Source organism: Lontra canadensis, unplaced genomic scaffold (assembly GCF_010015895.1).
Source record: "Lontra canadensis isolate GAN:19392208 unplaced genomic scaffold, GSC_riverotter_1.0 scaffold34, whole genome shotgun sequence".
Taxonomy (NCBI): domain Eukaryota; kingdom Metazoa; phylum Chordata; class Mammalia; order Carnivora; family Mustelidae; genus Lontra; species Lontra canadensis.
Window position 1 is genome coordinate 11,083,609 of NW_022631028.1, and position 19,739 is coordinate 11,103,347.

Sequence of the window (19,739 nt, forward strand, 5' to 3'; positions counted from 1 at the left end):
CAGCTCAGGTCATGACTTCGGGGTCCTGGGATCAAGCCCCGCATTGGGCTCCCTGCTCAGTGGGGAGCATGCCTCCCTCTCTCTCTCTCTCTGCCTGTGGCTCTGCCTACTTGTGTTCTCTCTCTCTCTCTCTGTGTCAAATAAATAAAATCTTTAAAAAAAATCAAATGGGAAATTAAAAGAAGTAATAGGAGTGAGCTGCAAAATGCATAATACTTCCAAATATAATAATATTACGGACAACATGTTAGAAAAAAACTGGAAAAATTTTAAGTTTCTAGATTTATGTAAAAATTTACATTAGGAACAACAAACAATTTACTTATAGCTACAACGGAAGAAGTAATGATGTTTTTGCTGAGTGATTGTATTTACTCTTGGGAACATGATGCTTCTTCATGGGAACTTGTCTTTGCTGACATCTATCACTGATCTTCCAAAACCACCTTCTTCCAGATAAAATCAGTGTCAGTCTCAAGAATTACAGAGTTTATACTTATAATAATAAGTACTTAAACATCACATATTAGATCCCTAGCAGTCTATTGTGTTTCACTGACTGGGTTAGCCCCACTTTGGCAGCATAAAACATTTGCTAAGTAAAGTAATGTTGTAAAATAGAAGGGGAGAACACTTAACTACTTCAGTAGAAGTATGTAAAAATAATTTGGAAAGCTATTTCCAGAAGGAGTGAGATGTGACTTCTAAACACCACAGGTCTCCAGGAACCCATAATTAGCTGTTTTAATTAGCCTTGTTTGGAACTATTTTATGTACTCCTGAATCCCATAAAAGTGAATTTTTAAAGGCTATACGCCATAACTTTAACTGTCTCTCAGACTCATATTCTCTCAGATTGTTGAGTCAATGAGGTCTATTTCTTTTTAATTAGCATTAATTCTATGTCCCTGAGGAAGAGACCTTCATCTGTGGTCTATAGGATGAAAGCAGCCTTGAACCATGTATTATTTAACCCACACTATTAAAACATTTTCGGGAAATTTTGCCAACATATAGTTTCTAGCTTTATGTGAAACATCCAAAGAGGTACTTTCTCCATGGCAATAACCAGCTGGAGTTGAGTAGCATTTGAAACCTTTGGGTGGTCTGAACCTTTTGGGTCCCATTTTTCATCAAGATATATTATTCTTATGTTTTCTTATTGGTACAGTTAGGATAACATCAACTATTATATCCAGATCCAATCAAATGTAGGGAAGTTGAAAGGACAACTCCAAAAGCCAAATAGCTAAAAATAGAAATAACATATGATTGATTATGTTTTTATTGAAATTATTTGTGCTTGTCCCTGTAATACGATCTTCCGGCCCATTTGATCAGCACTGGTCATAATACTTGATTTGCAAAAGAGAGTGAGTGTGGAAATGACTGGACTTATAGATAGACTGAATGGTTCTGATAATTTTCTTTTCTTCCCATCATGAAAATGGGTTATCCCAGATAGGGACTGCTTTTTCTTAAAGTGAAAAAGTGACATTCAACATAGCTGCAGCCAACCCACCCCTAAAAGCCTATGAAATAGCAAATGAACCTTCATTACTGTAAACCTTTAAGGCTTTGGAGTCATTTGTTACTGCAACAAAACATAGTAAAAGCTGACTGATACAAAGCAAATTTTGTACATAAATAGTGAAAATGCTTTCTATGTGTTTCATAAGCAAAATGTGCCTGTGTCTAAAGAATTTAAGAAAACATAAGAAAAAACACCATAGCGACAACTATAATCAGCAAATGGAAAATACGTGTGACAAAAACTAAATGAACTAAAAAAAAAGAAGAAAAACAAAAAAACCCTCCATATTTTCTATAGTTAAAAAATGCAAATAAAATAAATGTTGTTAAAAGATTTAACTTGTAAGTGGAAAAAAATTATCTAAGCCTCAAAATTTGTCCATGCGTATTCACTTGCCATCACTTGGCCAGCCCCTGCAGAATATGGAAAGGTGAGTACTGTGGCATTTCTTTGAATCTAAGAGCTGATTCTTGTCATCTTACTGAAAACTTTGCACATGGCTCATTTCACAATTTCTTAGAGTTAAATTCTGGTATCATTTTAAAGTCTAACATACTACATTTAATAGGGAAAAATAGTTTCTATGTGAGAGTGAGGCCAAAAAGAAAAAGTGGTCAATTTTAAAATTCCCTCCCTACAAGATCAATCTGGGTTTTACACTAGACAGATATACCCCCTTGAGATGAAACACACACACACACACACACACACACACACAATGAACTGATTCAAACTACTCAGTGGTGAGATGCCAAGCAGTGCCTATGAGGACCGAAGGCCAAGCAACCTTCACCACTACCAGTAGTGGGGCTTAGTTCATGTGCAAGAAGAAGCACAGGTGACTGTGGTTGCCTCCTAATAGCTCCACACCTGGGAAGGTGGGTGAAAGCCAGAGAATACTCAGTTACACATGGCATACCAACAACCATACTCTCTAAGGCAGCTAACGTTATGGAAAAAACAAACAAACAAACAAAAAACCTCAGCTGAGATAGTTACTGCCTAGCTTATAAATAAATGAACATCAGTGTTTTATATAAGCCAAGAATTCCATTTCCCTTTCAGAGTCTAAATTGTCCTTATTAATAAAATCAACCACTGAAATATTCAAGGCTTACACTTTCTTCATCATAAATGGCATTCCTCCATCCCTTGAAGTATTTCTTTAAATCATTTAAATTTTTATGACTTGATGATAGCATGTCTTAAAGTGTTACTCAAACACCATCTGAATCAAAAATCCCCCTGAGTCATTTATCAAGAGTGCAGATTCCCAAGAAAGACCCTAGAGTTATTGAGTCAAAATCTCATTGTGAGATCATGGAATGGACATTTTAAACAAGTTCTCCAAATAAAACTTCTCACGTGGCTACTAGAGTTCACGAACAAGCCCTTAAGACATGTGACTGTATCTTATGCCTCAGGTCCTCCTGTGCTCATTTTTAAAGGCACAGATCTAATGAAGCACGGCAGAGACAGGCTAGCCATACTTCCAGCCTGTTCTCACTTCTCCCTTGGCACAGACTGGACCACATATTCCTACCTCCTTTGCTCTCAGTGGGACCATGTGACTGGAGACCAGTCAACAGAAAGTGCACATAGGCGGGGCGCCTGGGTGGCTCAGTCGGTTGAGCAACCAACTCTTGATTTTGGCTCAGGTCATGATCTTGGGTCGTGGGATTGAGCCCCACGTCATGCTCCCTCTGTGCTAAGCTTAGAGTCTGTTTCTGATTTCTCTCTCCTTCTCCCTCTGCCCTTCCCCCCATGAGCACTCTCTAAATAACTAACTAACTAAATAAATAAAATCTTAAACAAGCAAACAAAAAAGAAGGGGCACATAGGTAATGTATGACATTTACACCTATTTCATAAAAACCACCCATGTGGCTTCTTTCACCCTTTTCTTTCTGCCAGCTTGAGGGAGACAGAGGCAATGACCATGGATTTTAGATGCAATGAAGGGGCATAAATGGTTGGAGCCAGAGAGCTTGACTTGGACCTTAACTGAACAAGAAACACAGTTGGGTTTGAGCTAATCTATTTTCAGGTTTGTTACTGCAGCTCTGATAATCTTATTTAAAACACGAGGTCCATATAAGTACATTTTCGTGGCAAAGCAACCAATGTGTCGCCCTTGCTCTTACCAGTGCACAGATTCCTTCTTAGGACTTGCCTAGTACTACTGCGGTGTTTGTATTGTTTTGTTTGTTTTTAATGACAAAAAGCACCGACTAGTGATCATTCTCAGTTTCTGCTTAGAATGTTAGGAAACAAAGCCTTTACCAGCCGTGATTTGCACTAAATTAACAACCTTATTTTTACTTAAAGCAGAAACCATTTGTCAGAGCTCTGCAATTTTTAAGTAAGTTCTTGTTGAAGCACTTATCACTGTAACAGTGGATTTAAATTTCCAGCTTACACATGTAATTTTCTTGATGGGCTTAAGTCTCCTTCTGACTTTTGTCTGTGGGTGGATAGAATCAGTGAGGAAAACTCTGCAGTCGTTAGAGTGGGAGAAAATGATTTTCTCATTGTACTATGGAAGGCCACTTAGGGAATCTGAGAATGAAGTAGACGGGGAAGGCATGAAGCCTGCTGCTGCGTATAGATGGGATGGGGCACCTGGGTGACTCAGTTGGTTGAGCGTCTGGCTCTTGATTTCAGCTCAGGTCATGACATCAGTGTCCTGGGATTGAGAGCCTCATGTGACTCTGTGCTCACTGGGGAGTCTGCTTGAGAGTCTCTCTCCTTCTCCCTCTGCCCCTTGCCCCGTTTGCCCATGCTCATGCTAAGCCATCCTTAGTCTTTACTCTCTGTCCCTGGTTTCTCTCTTTTTTTTTTTCTTTATTAAGGTTTTTATTTATTTATTTAAGAGAGAGCAAGTGAGAGAGAGAGAGAGTACAGAGGGAGAATGATAGTGAGAAGCAGACTCCCAGCTGAGCAGAGAGCCTCATGCAGGGCTCTATTCCAAGACCCCAAGATCATGACTTGAGCTGAAGGCAGACACTTAACCAACTGGGCCATCCAGGTGCCACACCCCCCAATCCCACTTGGGCTTTCTTAATCCCTGGCAGGGCTATGTCTCTGCTCCAGGTGTATCAGCTTTCTTAGCTGTCTAGTCTACATAATAGAAATAAGTTTGCCTCAAACTCCAAAATTCAGAATTTGGGTCAAATACCAAATTTCCAGAAGAGAGCATCTGATTGGCCTAGCCTGTGTCAGGTGTCCTTCTCTGGGCCAATCAGCCAAGGCTAGCTGGAACTGCTCCACAGTAGGGGCAACCTCTGGGCTGGGACGTCCCTGGAGAGAGGCAGTCACTGATGCTTGTATAGGATAAGCATCTCAAAGGCATCCCCATTCCTCTACTTCTAAGTGTCACTGTGTTGTTAAACAAAAAAAATCATCAAGTCTTCCATCCCCAACCACATATTAACCAATAAGGAAGGAGGAAATCCCAATATTTTCTAGAACCATGTTTTCCAAAGTGGGGCACAAATATTCCAGGTGAATAAATCCTCTGGAGTAAAAGAAAAAATACAATATATTTTTTATATATTCATACATAAATAAATATATAATATTTATTAAATATATATTAAATATATATAAATATAAATTAAATATAAAATAAATACAAAAATTAAATATATATAAATATATATAAAATATAAAATAAATATAAAATTAAATATATATAAATACATATTAAATAAATAAATAATTATTTAAATATTTTATTTTTAAAGATTTTATTTATTTATCTGAGAGAGAGAATGTGAGCAAGTAGGAGGAAAAGCAGAGGGAGAGGGAGAAGCATCTCTCCCCTGAAAAGGTAGCTAGCTCACTGCGGGGCTTGATCCCAGGACCCTGGGATCATGACCCGAGCTGAAGGCAGACATTCAACTGACTGAGCCACCCAGGTGCCCCATTTGGATATTTTTCCATATACTAAAAATACTAGGACTATAGCATATTTTTTGTCTAATAAATAAATCAGACATTTCAAACAAATCACATGTATTACCTTTGTAAACCCTCACAACCATTCTGTAAGGATAAGTTCTATGATTATTCCCTGTTTACAGATATGAAACAGATTCAGAGGTTAAGCAATTTGTCCAAAGTTTGTAGTACTGTCAGAGTTAGAACTGGAACTCAAGCAAGCTAACTCTTAGAAGCTTGGCTTGTACCCACTATGCCTCGTAAGTATGTCTGGGAAAGAGAAAGCTAGGGAGAGAGAGACAGAGAGAGTAGGACAGGGTAGAGGTGCTTATAAACATTTTAATTATGTATTTGCATGTATCAAAAGGTTCGGTAAAACACCACACTAGAAGGCAGATAATATGTAAATAAAAAAACTGAAGCCTGTAATTTTTGTGAACATAGAAAAATTTTCCTTCAAAAAGCAACAGATCTAGGTCCGAAGCCCAAATCTTCTATTGTGAGGCTTTCAACAAATCACCTAACTGCTCTGAGGTTCAGCTTGTCAATGCAGAATAAGAATAATACACCTTTCCTTGATGTTGTGAACAATAAACACTGTGTCTGATTGAATAATGATATTATTACTGCTATTTCAGGGCTAACTAGTCATCAGCAAATCTGCTTTTTCACTTCTTGTGGGGCCAGAAGCCCCCGAGGACAAGGGGATTCTTATTTATCTTCCTATTTCTTACATACTTACAGGATTTTTCACTTGGGGAGAGGTTTGGGGTGAGCTTCAACAAATACTGAGGTGAATACCTTCCTATGTATTTATCAACAATGCTCTTGGTTTTTTCTCTACTTAATACTAAGATTATTTAAGTAAAGGGTTATATTTATTATAGTAAAATAGTATTATAAAACATAAAACATCTACGCATCAACCTATGTTTGACGGATGCATGAGTAAATCAATGAATGAATAAAATGGTTGGATGGATGGATGGATGGAAGGAAGGAAGGAAAGGAAGGAAGGAAGGAAGGAAAAAAGAATAGAAGCAAAGACAACAGGCAGACTCAATGAATATTTCTCATTCACGGATTCCACATTTAAGTACTTCAGAGAAACAGGATTTCTCATCTCCACTTCCAACCACAAAATGGATGTTCAGCCATTAAGACGAGTCACTACAACAGATATTTCCTCTAGAGATCAAAATATTTTGCTTTATCCATATAATAGCAGCTGAGGTTTATGCATCAATTGACTCCGAACATACTTGTCTGAATGCTACTATGAATTTGTTAATATTTTGGACTCCTGTAAATGTCAACAGTCACATCAGAATTAAATGGATTCAAAAATAGTTTTACAGTAGCGATACACTATTCATTCCGTCTACAGACGGCTTCTCTAACATTTGGCATGACACGTTAACCTGACCTTGTCCATTCCCCTTTCCCCAGTTAGGAGCGATACATTCAGAGTGATCTGCTCTCCCGGTGCAGATGCTCATTCCTCAGGAATCCACCAGTCATCTGGTTTATCTTGATCTCACAACTTGTGAGGGCATAAATGCCTGTTAAGATACGGCTCCTTCAGCTCTAAGGAAGGAGAAACCACTGGGTTCTCAGAGAAACATTTCACACGGTGACTGGTGCAAATGTGATGGAAGCCCAAAAGCCCGAGAACGTCATAGCATTCTTTACTTCAGAGTGTTTTAAGAAACTATTGTTTTAAGTTTGATGAGATCACAAGCATGAATGGTAGAGAAGGGGAGTTTAAGGAAAAAAGAGCATCTAAGACAAAATGGTGTTAAATTCACATTTTATTTGCGGAAGTTGTTGTTTTGAGTTAATCCCATCAAAAAGCCACCAAAAAGCACATCAAGTTGTCTTGTCATGTTAATGACAGGTCTAGCAACTGGACACAACCAGAGAATTCCTACATGGCACCTTTTCCTCAGGTTTGTCTTATCTATGCTACCAGAGATGACTTTTGCTTTGCAGTCTTGAGGAAGGAAAGAAAGAGAAAAAAAACACAAACAAACCCCACCAAAGATGTTAACACAGCGGGTGTAAATCCCATGCCATCTGGTTATCTTGCTAATGGTTCTCACCTCTGTCACACCAGGATTTACAAAGCAATTTTTAGCATAAAGTCACTTCAGCCTTCACTACCTGCTGTTTGGCATCTCACATGGTCCTTTAACATCCCAAAGGCCATGTTGTTGTGAGTGGATGGCGGTATCCAGGGCTGTCATGTCAGGAAGAGGATACACACAGCACAGACAGGAAGCTGGATCGGAGACTAAACATGGCGAGAGCTTACCACCTCTTCTTACTTGGAATTAATATCATCAGCCATCTTTGAACACAAATCAACTTTTTCTTAACATGTGTGTATGCAATAAACCTGATCAGCTTATGAATTCCTGTCTAATTAATATTTATCATTAAGTGTCCATGAACTAGTCTTCTAACCTTATTTATAATAGGGTAATTTCTCCAGTGCATTTGAATTTCTAATGATTTTATAGTGATACCAGCAACTGCATGGTAATTACACTAATTCCCAGCTTTTCACGCTGTTGGTAACTAGATTAATAATTAAAGCTTCAGATAATTCATGTCCAGTCTCTTATTTCTAACTTGTCAATTCCTAGTTTTCCAACTACTTTCTAAGAGGATTCTAATTCCTCTTGCCTCAGAGAGATACTGAGTTGTTCTGTAGAGAAGCCAACGGAAGGAAATGGCAAAAAAATGTCACAGAATGTGCGGACGATAAGTCCCCTTTCAAATGACGGTGACCTGTGTTGCTTAGGAGTTGTAGGGATTCCTAAGAGAAATTCCTAATTGTCACCTACCGTGAAACAATTTTTCCTTCTTATTGGCATGAAATAAATGGTGACTGCTCTTAAGCAAAGCAGCCCCAGGTTGCTGCCACTTTCTTATAAATTATCTGCATAAGTGAATTACAGGAGTATAAATAATAAATGCAGTTTCTATACTTCAGTACCCTCATTTAGGCTTTGAACATGTAGAATTCCCTTGTCTATTCTGGGAGAATATTTCTGATTTTTATACCAAATGAACAATAGAAAGTAAACTATTTATAAGAGAAGAGATTTTAACGCAATTTTACTATAGGTCAATAATTTAAAAAGTCACGAAAAAAAAAGAAAAGCCTTACATTGGGGAAGGTATGTGCTATGGCAAGTGCTGTGAAGTGTGTAAACCTGGCGATTCACAGACCTGTACCCCTAGGGCTAATAATACATTATATGTTAATAAGAAAATCAAAAAAATATTTTAAAAAACCTTGAAATTTAAAAAAAAAAAAGGTAACATCAGCTATTGTGACCTTCAGTAAATAGCTGTGAAATAGCTCTTACAGATCACGTTGCTGGTTACAGGAGAAACACGACCCAAAGCCAAAGAGAACACATTTGGTGTGAGTCCCAACTCCATGACCTCCACATCACCAAATGAGGAATGTCTTTCTAGCCCAGGACTCTTTAGAGACCCCTGAACTGTCCCCTCACAAGAAGATGGCAGAAAGCAGTGTGGGAAAGATAAAACTGGGGGCACACTATATCTCTTGATGATTAAAAAAATGCATGGCACACTATAACTGCTGTGTCTTTGTACCTTGATATCTTCTTTTTATTGTGACTTAAAAGATAAAAGCATCATCTCACTCAGAAATCTGAGACAATCTCAAAGGAGTTTTGCAGAAACTAATATACGCAACTAATTGTTTCCATCAGCACCTAATTCATGTCATATAATCTAATTTCAAAATCTAAGAGTCTGTTTTTGGTGAGGTTCTTTATGAATTCCTAGATCTAAACTAACGTCAAGTTCAAGGTTACATTTGCCTTTCATGTCATACCTGGGAGGTTAGAAGTCATGAGATAAAACCATGATTGCTGCTATGCTTGGGACTCTAGCCCCTTTATTTCAAGGGCAACACTGAAAGGGCAACCCTCTTACATCCAGGACTTAGAAAAAAAAGGAAAGATAAGAGTTTTAGGAGACATTAAATATATAAAAATCTGTTCAAGACCAGGAAGGCCACCAAACAAGGGCATCAATCTGAGCGAAGATCATCTTGAGAAAGACTCTTTAGTCGTGAATGGAAGAAAAATAAAGTGATGTCCTCGGTGGAGATGTAATATTTTGGTTCTCAAACTACAAAACATATTCTAATTTTTAGGACAAGAAACTGGCTAGGGAGAAAGGAAGAGTGAGGGCAGAAATAGGTAACAGGGAAATCATTAAGGACTCCACAAAATGGAAGAGAGAGACTAGGATTTTGCTATTCAGAATGTGGTCCATGGGCCAGCAGCATCAGCTTCATGAGAGAGATTATTGAAAATGCCAAGTCCCAGGCTCCAACCGAAACCCACTGATTCAGAATCTGTATTTTAGCAGGTCCCCAGTTGATTCATTTGCCATCAAACGCTCAGAAGTCCTGGACTAGCAAATACCTGACTTGGGCATTTGGTTGAACTCTGGGGGGATTTCTGCTCACAAGGACTTTAGGCATTGCTGCTCTGTTGTCTGTTGTGTTTCCATAAACAATGGCCTTGGATATTAAAACTAAACCACGGGGCACCTGGGTGGCTCAGAGGGTTAAGCCTCTGCCTTTGGCTCAGGTCATGATCCCGGGGTCCTGGGATCGAACCCCACATCCGGCTCTCTGCTCAGCGGGGGAGTCTGCTTCCTAGTCTCTCTCTGCCTGCCTCTCTGCTTACTTGTGATTTCTCTGTCAAACAAATAAAATCTTAAAAGAAAAAAAAAAACAAAAAAACAAAAAACTAAACCACTAACTCTGCTGCATCTGATCTGAAATGTCAGAAGCCCTTGGCTTAGGATAGTGACACTTTCACTAAGGACTCTGTCCCTTTGTACTACAACCATTTAGAGAACAGCACCTGGGGGCTGGTTCAGGCTGCACCATAACAGAAGGAGCCATGGTCCAGGACTCAGGCGTTGACGATCTAATTCTACTTCTTCAGAGTTCTATGATTTTAAGGAGACTACTTTCTCTCCAAGCCACACTTTGTGAACTCCCAAACTGTAGCGCTGAGTAACAGCTGGGTGGCTCAGGGCTGAAGTTTCCTTTCCAGCCTCCTACTTCACCCATCATTTATAAGCAAGGAGTGTGGACTCAAGGCATTCAGGTACTGGCTGGGTGAGAGCTGAGCCCCTTGGCATCTCCAGAATGGAAGCTTCCTGACCCTTAAATTGTCACTCAACCAGTTCCGCTCTATACTTTTAACCAAAAGAATCTTCTAGCAGATGATTTCTAAGAAGAGCCATCACACTGTTTAGCATCTAAGGAGAACTCCACAAATACAGGCTCTTAGGACTAGGAATATTATTTTTACTATTACTATGATTATGATTATTTTGCCATTATATGCCTCCTCTGTTAGAGTATGGCTCTGGTAAGGAATATGGTGGATGAACAGACTATGAAGGTGTCTTCAATAATCAGAAAATAACAACATAGTTAAACATTTCCAGTCCCTGAAAAGAGACCAAGAAGAAATGGGAAGAAGTGAATGAAGACAATGCAGAATGGTGAAGACAGAGAAAGGCAAGTGCATGTCTCCTAGGGACACAGGGTGGGCCATGGGCACCACATACCACGTGACTGATAAGCCCTGGTGTCACAGCTTCAGCTGTTTTGTGACCTACTTCACACTGTTCATCGAATTACAACTCCCTAAGTCAGTAAGGGCTGGGAAGCATGGCTGATATCGGCTGCTGTGGTTGGAGTTCACTCTCATTTGTCAGTGCCTGACCTGTCTGGTTGGCACCCAGGGCATCCTGGTTTTTAGATGCTTAGACCTCTAGAAACAAAGTTTCTAGTGATTTCTCAAAATGCCTTTATAAGTGACCAACTCTAAGAAAAAGGATTCTTTTAGTCATCTCATCAATGTGTGCATTTATTCAACTAATATTCACTGACTACTTGTTATACCAACCAGCCTTGTGCTGCTTGTTAAATGCTTATTAATTTATTTTCATATGTGTGGACATTCACTTTCCCTTGGGCACTCGGGTGCAGAGCCAACAGTGACTTGGGCTCTGTCTTCAAGGAGTTCACAGGCCAATGTGTCAGGGCAGTGGATGTAAATTGTGAATATCTTAGCATTAGGTAAACTTGAATCAATGAGAATCCTGTTTTCAGCATCTAAATCTGACACACGAGCCCTGACCATTTTCCTGCATGATCTAGCACTGAAGAAGGCATGCTTTTGTTCACTTCTTCATAACCGTGCGCATGGTATGGCTTCTTCAGTGCTAATGTGTCATATCCGGGGCAGTTTCTTTCCGTTTTCATCTACAGTCCTACTTGACTTCCACAGTCGCCCCAACCTATGTGCTCTAAAAAATCAGAAGAGAAATACAGGAAGTCACCAACAGTTCTCCAGTTGCACGATATTAGAAAAGATTCATCTTTTGGAACATGTTTCATCCAACAGCTTAGTCAATGGAGAGGTCCTGCCTTTGTTATCAGCAAATATATCTAAGTGTAAAAACACTTAGAGATCACTCAGTCAGGATCTTAAATCAGGCCAACATTTCTAAAACTCATCATAAACAAGATGTTCCAACTGTTATTTTACATTTGTTTTAAAAATAAACTTATTTTTATACTTCCTTACTATGTGTAGTTCTAACCATTGATTCTTTCTGATACACTGCCTCCTTTTTTTTCTCATAGCAAAACCCTCTTTTCTTGTAGAAAATATGTTTCTCGTCCCAGTGCTTATCAGTAGACAGCTGACCCCGACCTCCTACTGCAGGAACCATCCCCTAAATGAGGGTGATTCAGTTAAAACCAAGAGTCATTAAGCAACAGGTGTCTGGTTCATTAGCATCTCTAGCATTAGGGACTACAAGAGCTTGGAGTTGTTGAAGGCCACCTTTGACACCACAAGGATTCTACGTTACATGGGATCAACACTGAGGGAAGTAGAGCTAAGAGATACAAGGAAAGGACAACTGTTCATGAAATTAATTGAACCTGTGGCTCCAGCAGAATGCCAGACTGGGTTCTCAGAGAGTAGACAATGAGATAGAGTTTGGGATAAAATATTTTTATCAATGATCAAACCTTATAAAAGGAAAGAAGCAGGAGAAGGACTGGGAAGCAAAAGAGGTCCAACTGTGATATGATCCAACAATGCCCTGGATATTCTGGTGGGAAGCTCTAGAAGGACTACCCACCCGAACTCTCTAGTGTTGAGCAGAAAGGGCTGACCTTTTATTCCTACCCTGATGAGTCACCAGATGTAGGCTGCTGCAGACAGGGTGAGACTATGTGCAACTGGCTTTCTATAGTTGAGGAGACTGGAAGGGAGCTAAGACCTGGAGGCTCACTGACCCCATACCCTCAGTGAGGCCACAGGTCTTTCTAGGTGGTGCATCTCCCTGACAACCATACAGCTCAACCAGAGGCCAACTAATCATCCCAGTGATGTGGGGCCAGTAAACTCCCTATTTTCTTCAAACCAGTTTGAGCTTAGTTATTTAACCTGCATTCATGAGACTCTGTTTCCCTTCAAAGTTAACATTTCTTTGGGAAGTCAGGACTCCAGAAAATATACACTACTGAAGTAGATTGAGGAGCCCAAAATAAACCTATACCTCCAATACCATGGCAATCATGTCTGCTAGTCAAGACCCGCACTTGCAATATTCTCTTGGCTCATACACTTCAAGTGCCCAGATAGCCAAGATGGGATATGTTTGTTTTATTGGACTGAAGGTTTTGTGATTAAAACTGACTGGGGAGAAAAGACCTGTATGTCACAAAACAAATAAATCCATCATATTTTCATTTGAATAAACTTCACTGTGATGGGAAGACTTCTCAATTTTGCCTCTGGTCAGAAAGATCCTCTCTAACACATTTGTCTCTCAGTAATTCTCATCCTCTCAAGAAAAGAATAGTTTGTTTCTCCAAGAACAGTGATTTATATATTAATAATGCCCTCTTTGTTCCCGCAAATGACCAAGTTTGCAGGAGTAAGCATGAGAGCAAAATCAAACCTACACTCCAGGCTCTTACTGGGGAGCAGTGCTTATTAAATTATTTTCATACATGCTGAAGTTCATTTTCACTCGGGTAGCTAGTCTGTTAAGCTTCTGAACTTATAGCTGTATTTCAATTTATACCAATGTAGCATAAAATTTGTAATTCTAACACCCCGATGACAATGATGCGAGTACACATACACACATCATTTTCATGTGTGTATCATACATAAAGAGATCAAATAGCATATATTAATCATCATGTTTAAGTGTGTATATGAGAGATACAGAGAGGGAGGGAGAGAGAAAAAGAGAGGGAAAGGGAGAGAGACAGAGAAAGAAGGAAACCACAAAGATTCCACAAAGACTCTAGTGTATGTCATGGTCTAAAATTAAGTAACAAATGATATGGCATAAGAAGCCCTGTTCAGCACCATTAGGTAACTGAAACAAACTTGATCTCACCTGCCTTTACAACACTTCTTGCTGTAATAAATTATGTTTATAAACTTCTCTGGATGGACTCTTTTGTAGAGTTTCTTACATTCCAACTCAACTGACAGAATCCAATACTTGGGTTATCAATTTTCTGAGGGTAATTTAAGGGAGCAATAACATTACATATGCTGTAGGTCTTGCACTGAAACTTACTCAATAAGTATAAAAAACACAAACAGACCACTTCTCACCTCCGGAGTGTGGCGGTGGGCCACAGAGCAGGACGACTCCCTGGCCTTCACGCACAGACACCGTACTCCTCATTTTGGTTTTAAAATTTTCAAGATCTGATTTGAAAACAAAACAAAATGGAATTTTAGAAAGGACAATACAAATTCAAATCTTCACACAAAGACAATCCATTCTTTTGCAGGATAATTTTTATAACCCTTTCTCAGGAATCTCAAGAGGAGAACATTTGCTTGGAGAAGGAAAATTAGGATTTTGACTTCATTATTAAGGCTTCTTAGTAATTCAGCAATATGATAAAACGATATACCCATTAATCCTGTGGTGCTGGAACAGTGTCAGAAATGGCCTGGGCTATCCCAAAGGATGAAGCATAGTGGAAGGAAATAACCACACAGTAAGACTCAAAGAAGGACATGAAATATCTTGAACCAAAAATATACATAAACCGATATCCACATTTGCCACAGTGATTCATCACCTCTTGGAGATGTGTAACTTTACCTTTTAACGAAAGCCAGCGATTCATGAATTTCTCTCCCCAAAATTTTTTATCATAAGTAGCCTAAATAAATTTTATTATACCTAGAAATATTGTTGTTATTCACAAAAAGAAGTGAAAACATTCAGATTCTGGCTACAAGTCCTATCTGTCCCATGTCTGGAAGGGTTCCATAGAGGACGTGTATCACTGAAAATCACCACCCCGGTAGACTTCAAAGGATCACAGTAAATTAGGTCCTCCTATTCCTTTATGTATGCAGCTGTGAAAAAATGAAAATCATTTTTACAATTGTCCAAAGACTTTTTTCCCCCATGTTTTTTTTTTTAATTTTTTTTTAAAGATTTTATTTATTTATTTGACAGAGATCACAAGTAGATGGAGAGGCAGGCAGAGAGCGAGAGAGAGAGGGAAGCAGGCTCCCCGCTGAGCAGAGAGCCCGATGCGGGGCTCGATCCCAGGACCCTGAGATCATGACCTGAGCCAAAGGCAGCGGCTTTACCCACTGAGCCACCCAGGCGCCCCTCCCCCATGTTTTTAATAAAGCAATCAAAGCAAATGCTATTTTGATCAGCAGTGATTATTTTTTCAAATTGTTAAATTTCTTCCAGCCACAGTCCAGGACAACAAATTCTGATTCTCATTCTCCAGCATAAATTACAGAAGGGAGAAAATTATGTTGGTTCATTCTGAACAAAGCTTAAGCCTTTGGGGAAAGAGGAAGAAAAAAAAATCTGTTTCTTTGAACCCAAAACTTGTGAATTCCGCCATTAATATACTCAGTGGTGTCATTTCTGTATCAGAACAATTGCACTGTCAATTCATGAAAGAATACACTTATTTCATAGCTCTTAAGGGTTCATATAAATTGCCTGTGTGGTAAGGCAGTGTGTCTACTTCAGAACACAACTAGGAAAATTTCAACCCTGCCTTGAAAATGTAAAAAGTCAAATAATTATCTTCAAACTGATAAAACTACAGACTGTAGACAGCTATGAATATTCTAAGCACCTTAAATCAGCCTATCAGAGGGAAATAAGGTCTACTTGTTTCACTTTAATGTTAATGAAAAGCAGCATTAAATTACTAGGTTATAAGCATGGAATAAAGCTATTCAGCAAAACTTGCTATATGTGCCCATAAAAGAAGAAAAAAAAATGTGTTTCTGCACTTTCTTAACAAAAAGTTTCCCTACAAAAACGATAAGGTAACACAGTATTATATTATCTTAAATGTGTAACTAAAATGCAACATAGTGAAAATATTAAGGTTCCTGATATGTGCCTGAGCTGGAACTGCAAAACTAGACCATCCAAATGTTTTCCAATATCTAAACGGGGAAGTGCATCATATTAGAACATAGCCTGTACATGGAAAAATAATATCAAATGACAATTTTTGGCAACCAAGTATGTGTCATCATTGCTTATTTCTTACCCAATTCTTGTTTTATTCTGTTACATAAATTCACACCATGGAAGTGATTCATCACTGATTTTAGCTCGAATATGCAAAAAAAGGATAAAAGAGTTCTATGGAAACTAATAATGTCTCTTCTCCCCTAGAGGTAAAAAAAAATCCCTTTTGTTTAAAGCACTAATGGGGCCTAGAACAGACCTGATAATTGAGCTAGACACTTGCATTGATACTGCCTCTAATGCTACACATGGGCAAAGAATTTTATTTTTTGGATACCTGTAGCCAGTTTGTGGAGCAGACATGAGGGAAAGCAAAGCAAAATACCTATACTGGCTTCAACATGTTTTCCAGGGCTTTCTTGCTAGCAAATCACGGTAACTACCATGAATTTTTGTTTTCTTTAATACCCAATCCCCTGAATTCTTAGTTCATGTTACTCCAAGCATTGTATAGGACCAACTGTGCCATTATTACCTAGATTCCTATTACGAAGGCAGATACTTGGGAAATCACTTAAAACTAGTAAGTTAGAATGGGATCTGCATTTTTAAGAAGCTCACTAGCTAAAGTCTAAGCACACAAAATAGAACTTTGTGGCTTCCTACTAAGATACATCAAGTTCAGCCCAGATTAAGTATCTTACACAGAGGAACAAACACTCAACCTAGAGATGGACGAGATGTGTTGAAAGAGCAGCAGTTGGCCAGTCAGATAGAGGGTGCGGGGGGGTGGGGTGGGGGATGGAGAGGGAGATTCAGACACAGGGATCAACCAAGGAAAAACACTGATGCATAAGAACATCTACTTCAAAACATAGCAAGATTTCCTCCCTTTGGGGGGAAAACTGAAGACTACAGAGATAAAGGTAGCCTAAGTGTGTAAAAAGTTTTAGGTAACTGAATGACCTACTTGAAGGTTATATGTGTCACCCAAACTCAAGTGAAGGCTGTGTAGAATCCATGCTTGGCAAGAACTATATTAGAACAACCTCTCCTTATGAGTCAAAATAAGTAAAAATTAAATCCAGGAATTACTAGATAGAAACTTCTCAGAAATCTACTTTTGTCTCCTTTTCAATTCTTGCAAACTCTGAAATTATTCTGGAACTTCTACTTAGCTTGACTTGAAACACAAACCAACATGATAAAAAAGCATGTATAAAGAAGTACAGTTACAGGGGTGCCTGGGTGGCTCAGTGGGTTAAGCCTCTGCCTTTGGCTCAGGTCATGATCCCAGGGTCCTGGGACAGAGCCCCACATGGGGCTCTCTGCTCAGCGGGGAGCCTGCTTCCTCCTCTCTCTCTGCCTGTCTCTTTGCCTACTTGTGATCTTTGTCTAATAAATAAATAAAATATTAAAACAACAACAACAAAAAAAGAAGTACAGTTACCATCATATCCGATGGTATAGGACTGAAGGCTTTTCCCTAATGTCAGGAATATGACAAGGATATCCATTCTTACCTAACAGTCTTAGTATTGTACTAAAATGTACTGCAATAATGAAAGAACAAGAAATAAAAGGGATACAGTTCGTAGAGGAAGAAACAAACTAACCCTATTTGCAGATAACACGTCTAAATGGAAAATGAGAAGGAAACTATCAAAAACAAAACAAAATGAAACCACAACTTCTCAGTATAAGTAAGTGAGTTAAATAACATAGAAGATACGATTTCTAGACACTAACACTGAACATGTAGAAACCAAAATTAGAAATGCAGAACTGCTTACAATCATTCAAAAAAAAAAGAAATATTTAGGTATACAGAGAATAAAACATATGCCAAGAGTGACAAGATACTGACAGAAAACAATCAAATTTAAGCAAATGGAGAGCCATACTGTGTTTGTGGACCGGAAGACTAAACATAGTAGGAACTCTCTGCAGACTGATATCTAGGTTTAATGCAACTACTAACCAAAATTCTAGCACATTAAAAAAATTTTTTCTACCTTTATTTTTTGTATGTAAAAGCGCAGACCTTTAGAATAGCTAAGACCATCTTTACTAAGAAGACTAAAGTGGAAATAATCGCTCTACCTAATACTAAAGCTTATTTTATAGATACAATGATCAAGCCAGTGTTGTATTGGTGAAGGGCTAGATACATAGATCCATGGAACAAAATAGCCTAGAAATAAACTCATGTAAACATGCTCAACTTAAATTTTTAAATTTAATTAAATTTTTATTTAAATTCAATTAACATATAATGTATTATTAGTTGCAGAAGTGGAGTTTAGTGATTCATCAGTTGCATATAAGACCCAGAACTCATTATATTATGTGCCCTCCTTAATACCCATCACCCAGTTACCCCATGTCCCCGACTGCCCCTCCAGCAAAGAAAAGAGAGAAAATGACCTAAACCTCACTCATATATAGAAATGAACTCAAAATGAATCAGAAACTTAAATATAAAAGAAAAGAAAACTATAGAACTTTCAGAGAAATATAAAGGAGAGCATCTTTGGGATCTAGGGCGAAGCAAAGAGTTTTTGATAACAAAAGATTGGACAACAAGTACCTGAATCATTAAGAGAAGACTAATAAACTGGACTTGATCAGAATTTAAAACTTTTGCCTTATGAAAGCTCATGTGAAGAGAATAAAAAGACCAGCTGCACATTGGGAAAAAAAAAAATGTTTGCAAACCACTTACCGGGTAAATGAACAGTATCTAGAATATGTTGAGTCCCCTCAAAACTCAGCAATAAAAAATAAAACTATTCAGTTAGAAAATGGGCAAGCAACCTGAACAGACACTTCCCTGGAGAGGATACACAGATGGCAAATAACACTGTGAAATTTCAGCATCATTAGCCATCAGGGAAATACAAAGTAAATCCCTAATGAGATAGCACAGCATGCATATCTGAATGGCTAAGAATAATAGATGGTGACAACACTAGACCTTGCAAGGATGTGGGGAAACTGGATCATTCCTACTTTGCTGGTAGGAATGCAAAAGTGTACAGCCCCTCTAGAAAACAGCTGTGTGACGACTGTGTCACTCATTTATCCCAGAAAAAATGAAAACATACCTTCACGTAAAATTCTGTGCATGAAAGTTCACACAGCTTTATTTGCAATAACCCTGGACTGGAAATAACCCAGATGTCCTGCAATAGGTCAACGGTTAAGCTAACAGTGGGATGTAGGCATTATGGACTACTATGCAGCAATAAAAAGCAATGAACTACTGATATACCTCTCAACTTGGATGGATCTTCAGAGAATTACACTGCATGAAAAAATAAAAAATCCTGAATGGTTACCAGCTGTATGATTCCCTTTATATAATATTTTTAAAATTAAAAATAATTAGAAATAGAGAACACAGTGCCAGTGTTTAGAGAGGTGGGAGCAGAGGTATGGGTGGGGTTATAAAAGGGTACTGTTGGCGATATTGATGGTAGTAGTGGATACACAAACTACATATGTGATAAAACTGTATAGAGTACACGCACGCGTGCACACACACACACGCACACACACACACGAGTACAGGTAAAACTGGGGAAATGGAGTGAAAAACAAAGGAAAACTCCAGATCTCCATACTTCCTTTTCTTTTGTTTACTCTTCCTCAATTCCATCCACAGTCTAGAATA

General features: G+C 38.5%; 1 protein-coding gene across 1 annotated transcript in view; it reads right to left on the reverse strand.

Moving 5' to 3' along the window:
- The window catches only part of CNTN3 (contactin 3), a 337,742-nt gene that overhangs the window by 139,482 nt on the left and 178,521 nt on the right, over nt 1-19,739 (reverse strand). The window contains exon 5 of the mRNA XM_032867417.1: nt 14,206-14,301. Coding sequence (XP_032723308.1) covers nt 14,206-14,301 — 96 coding nt within the window. The remainder of the gene's footprint in view (nt 1-14,205; nt 14,302-19,739) is intronic.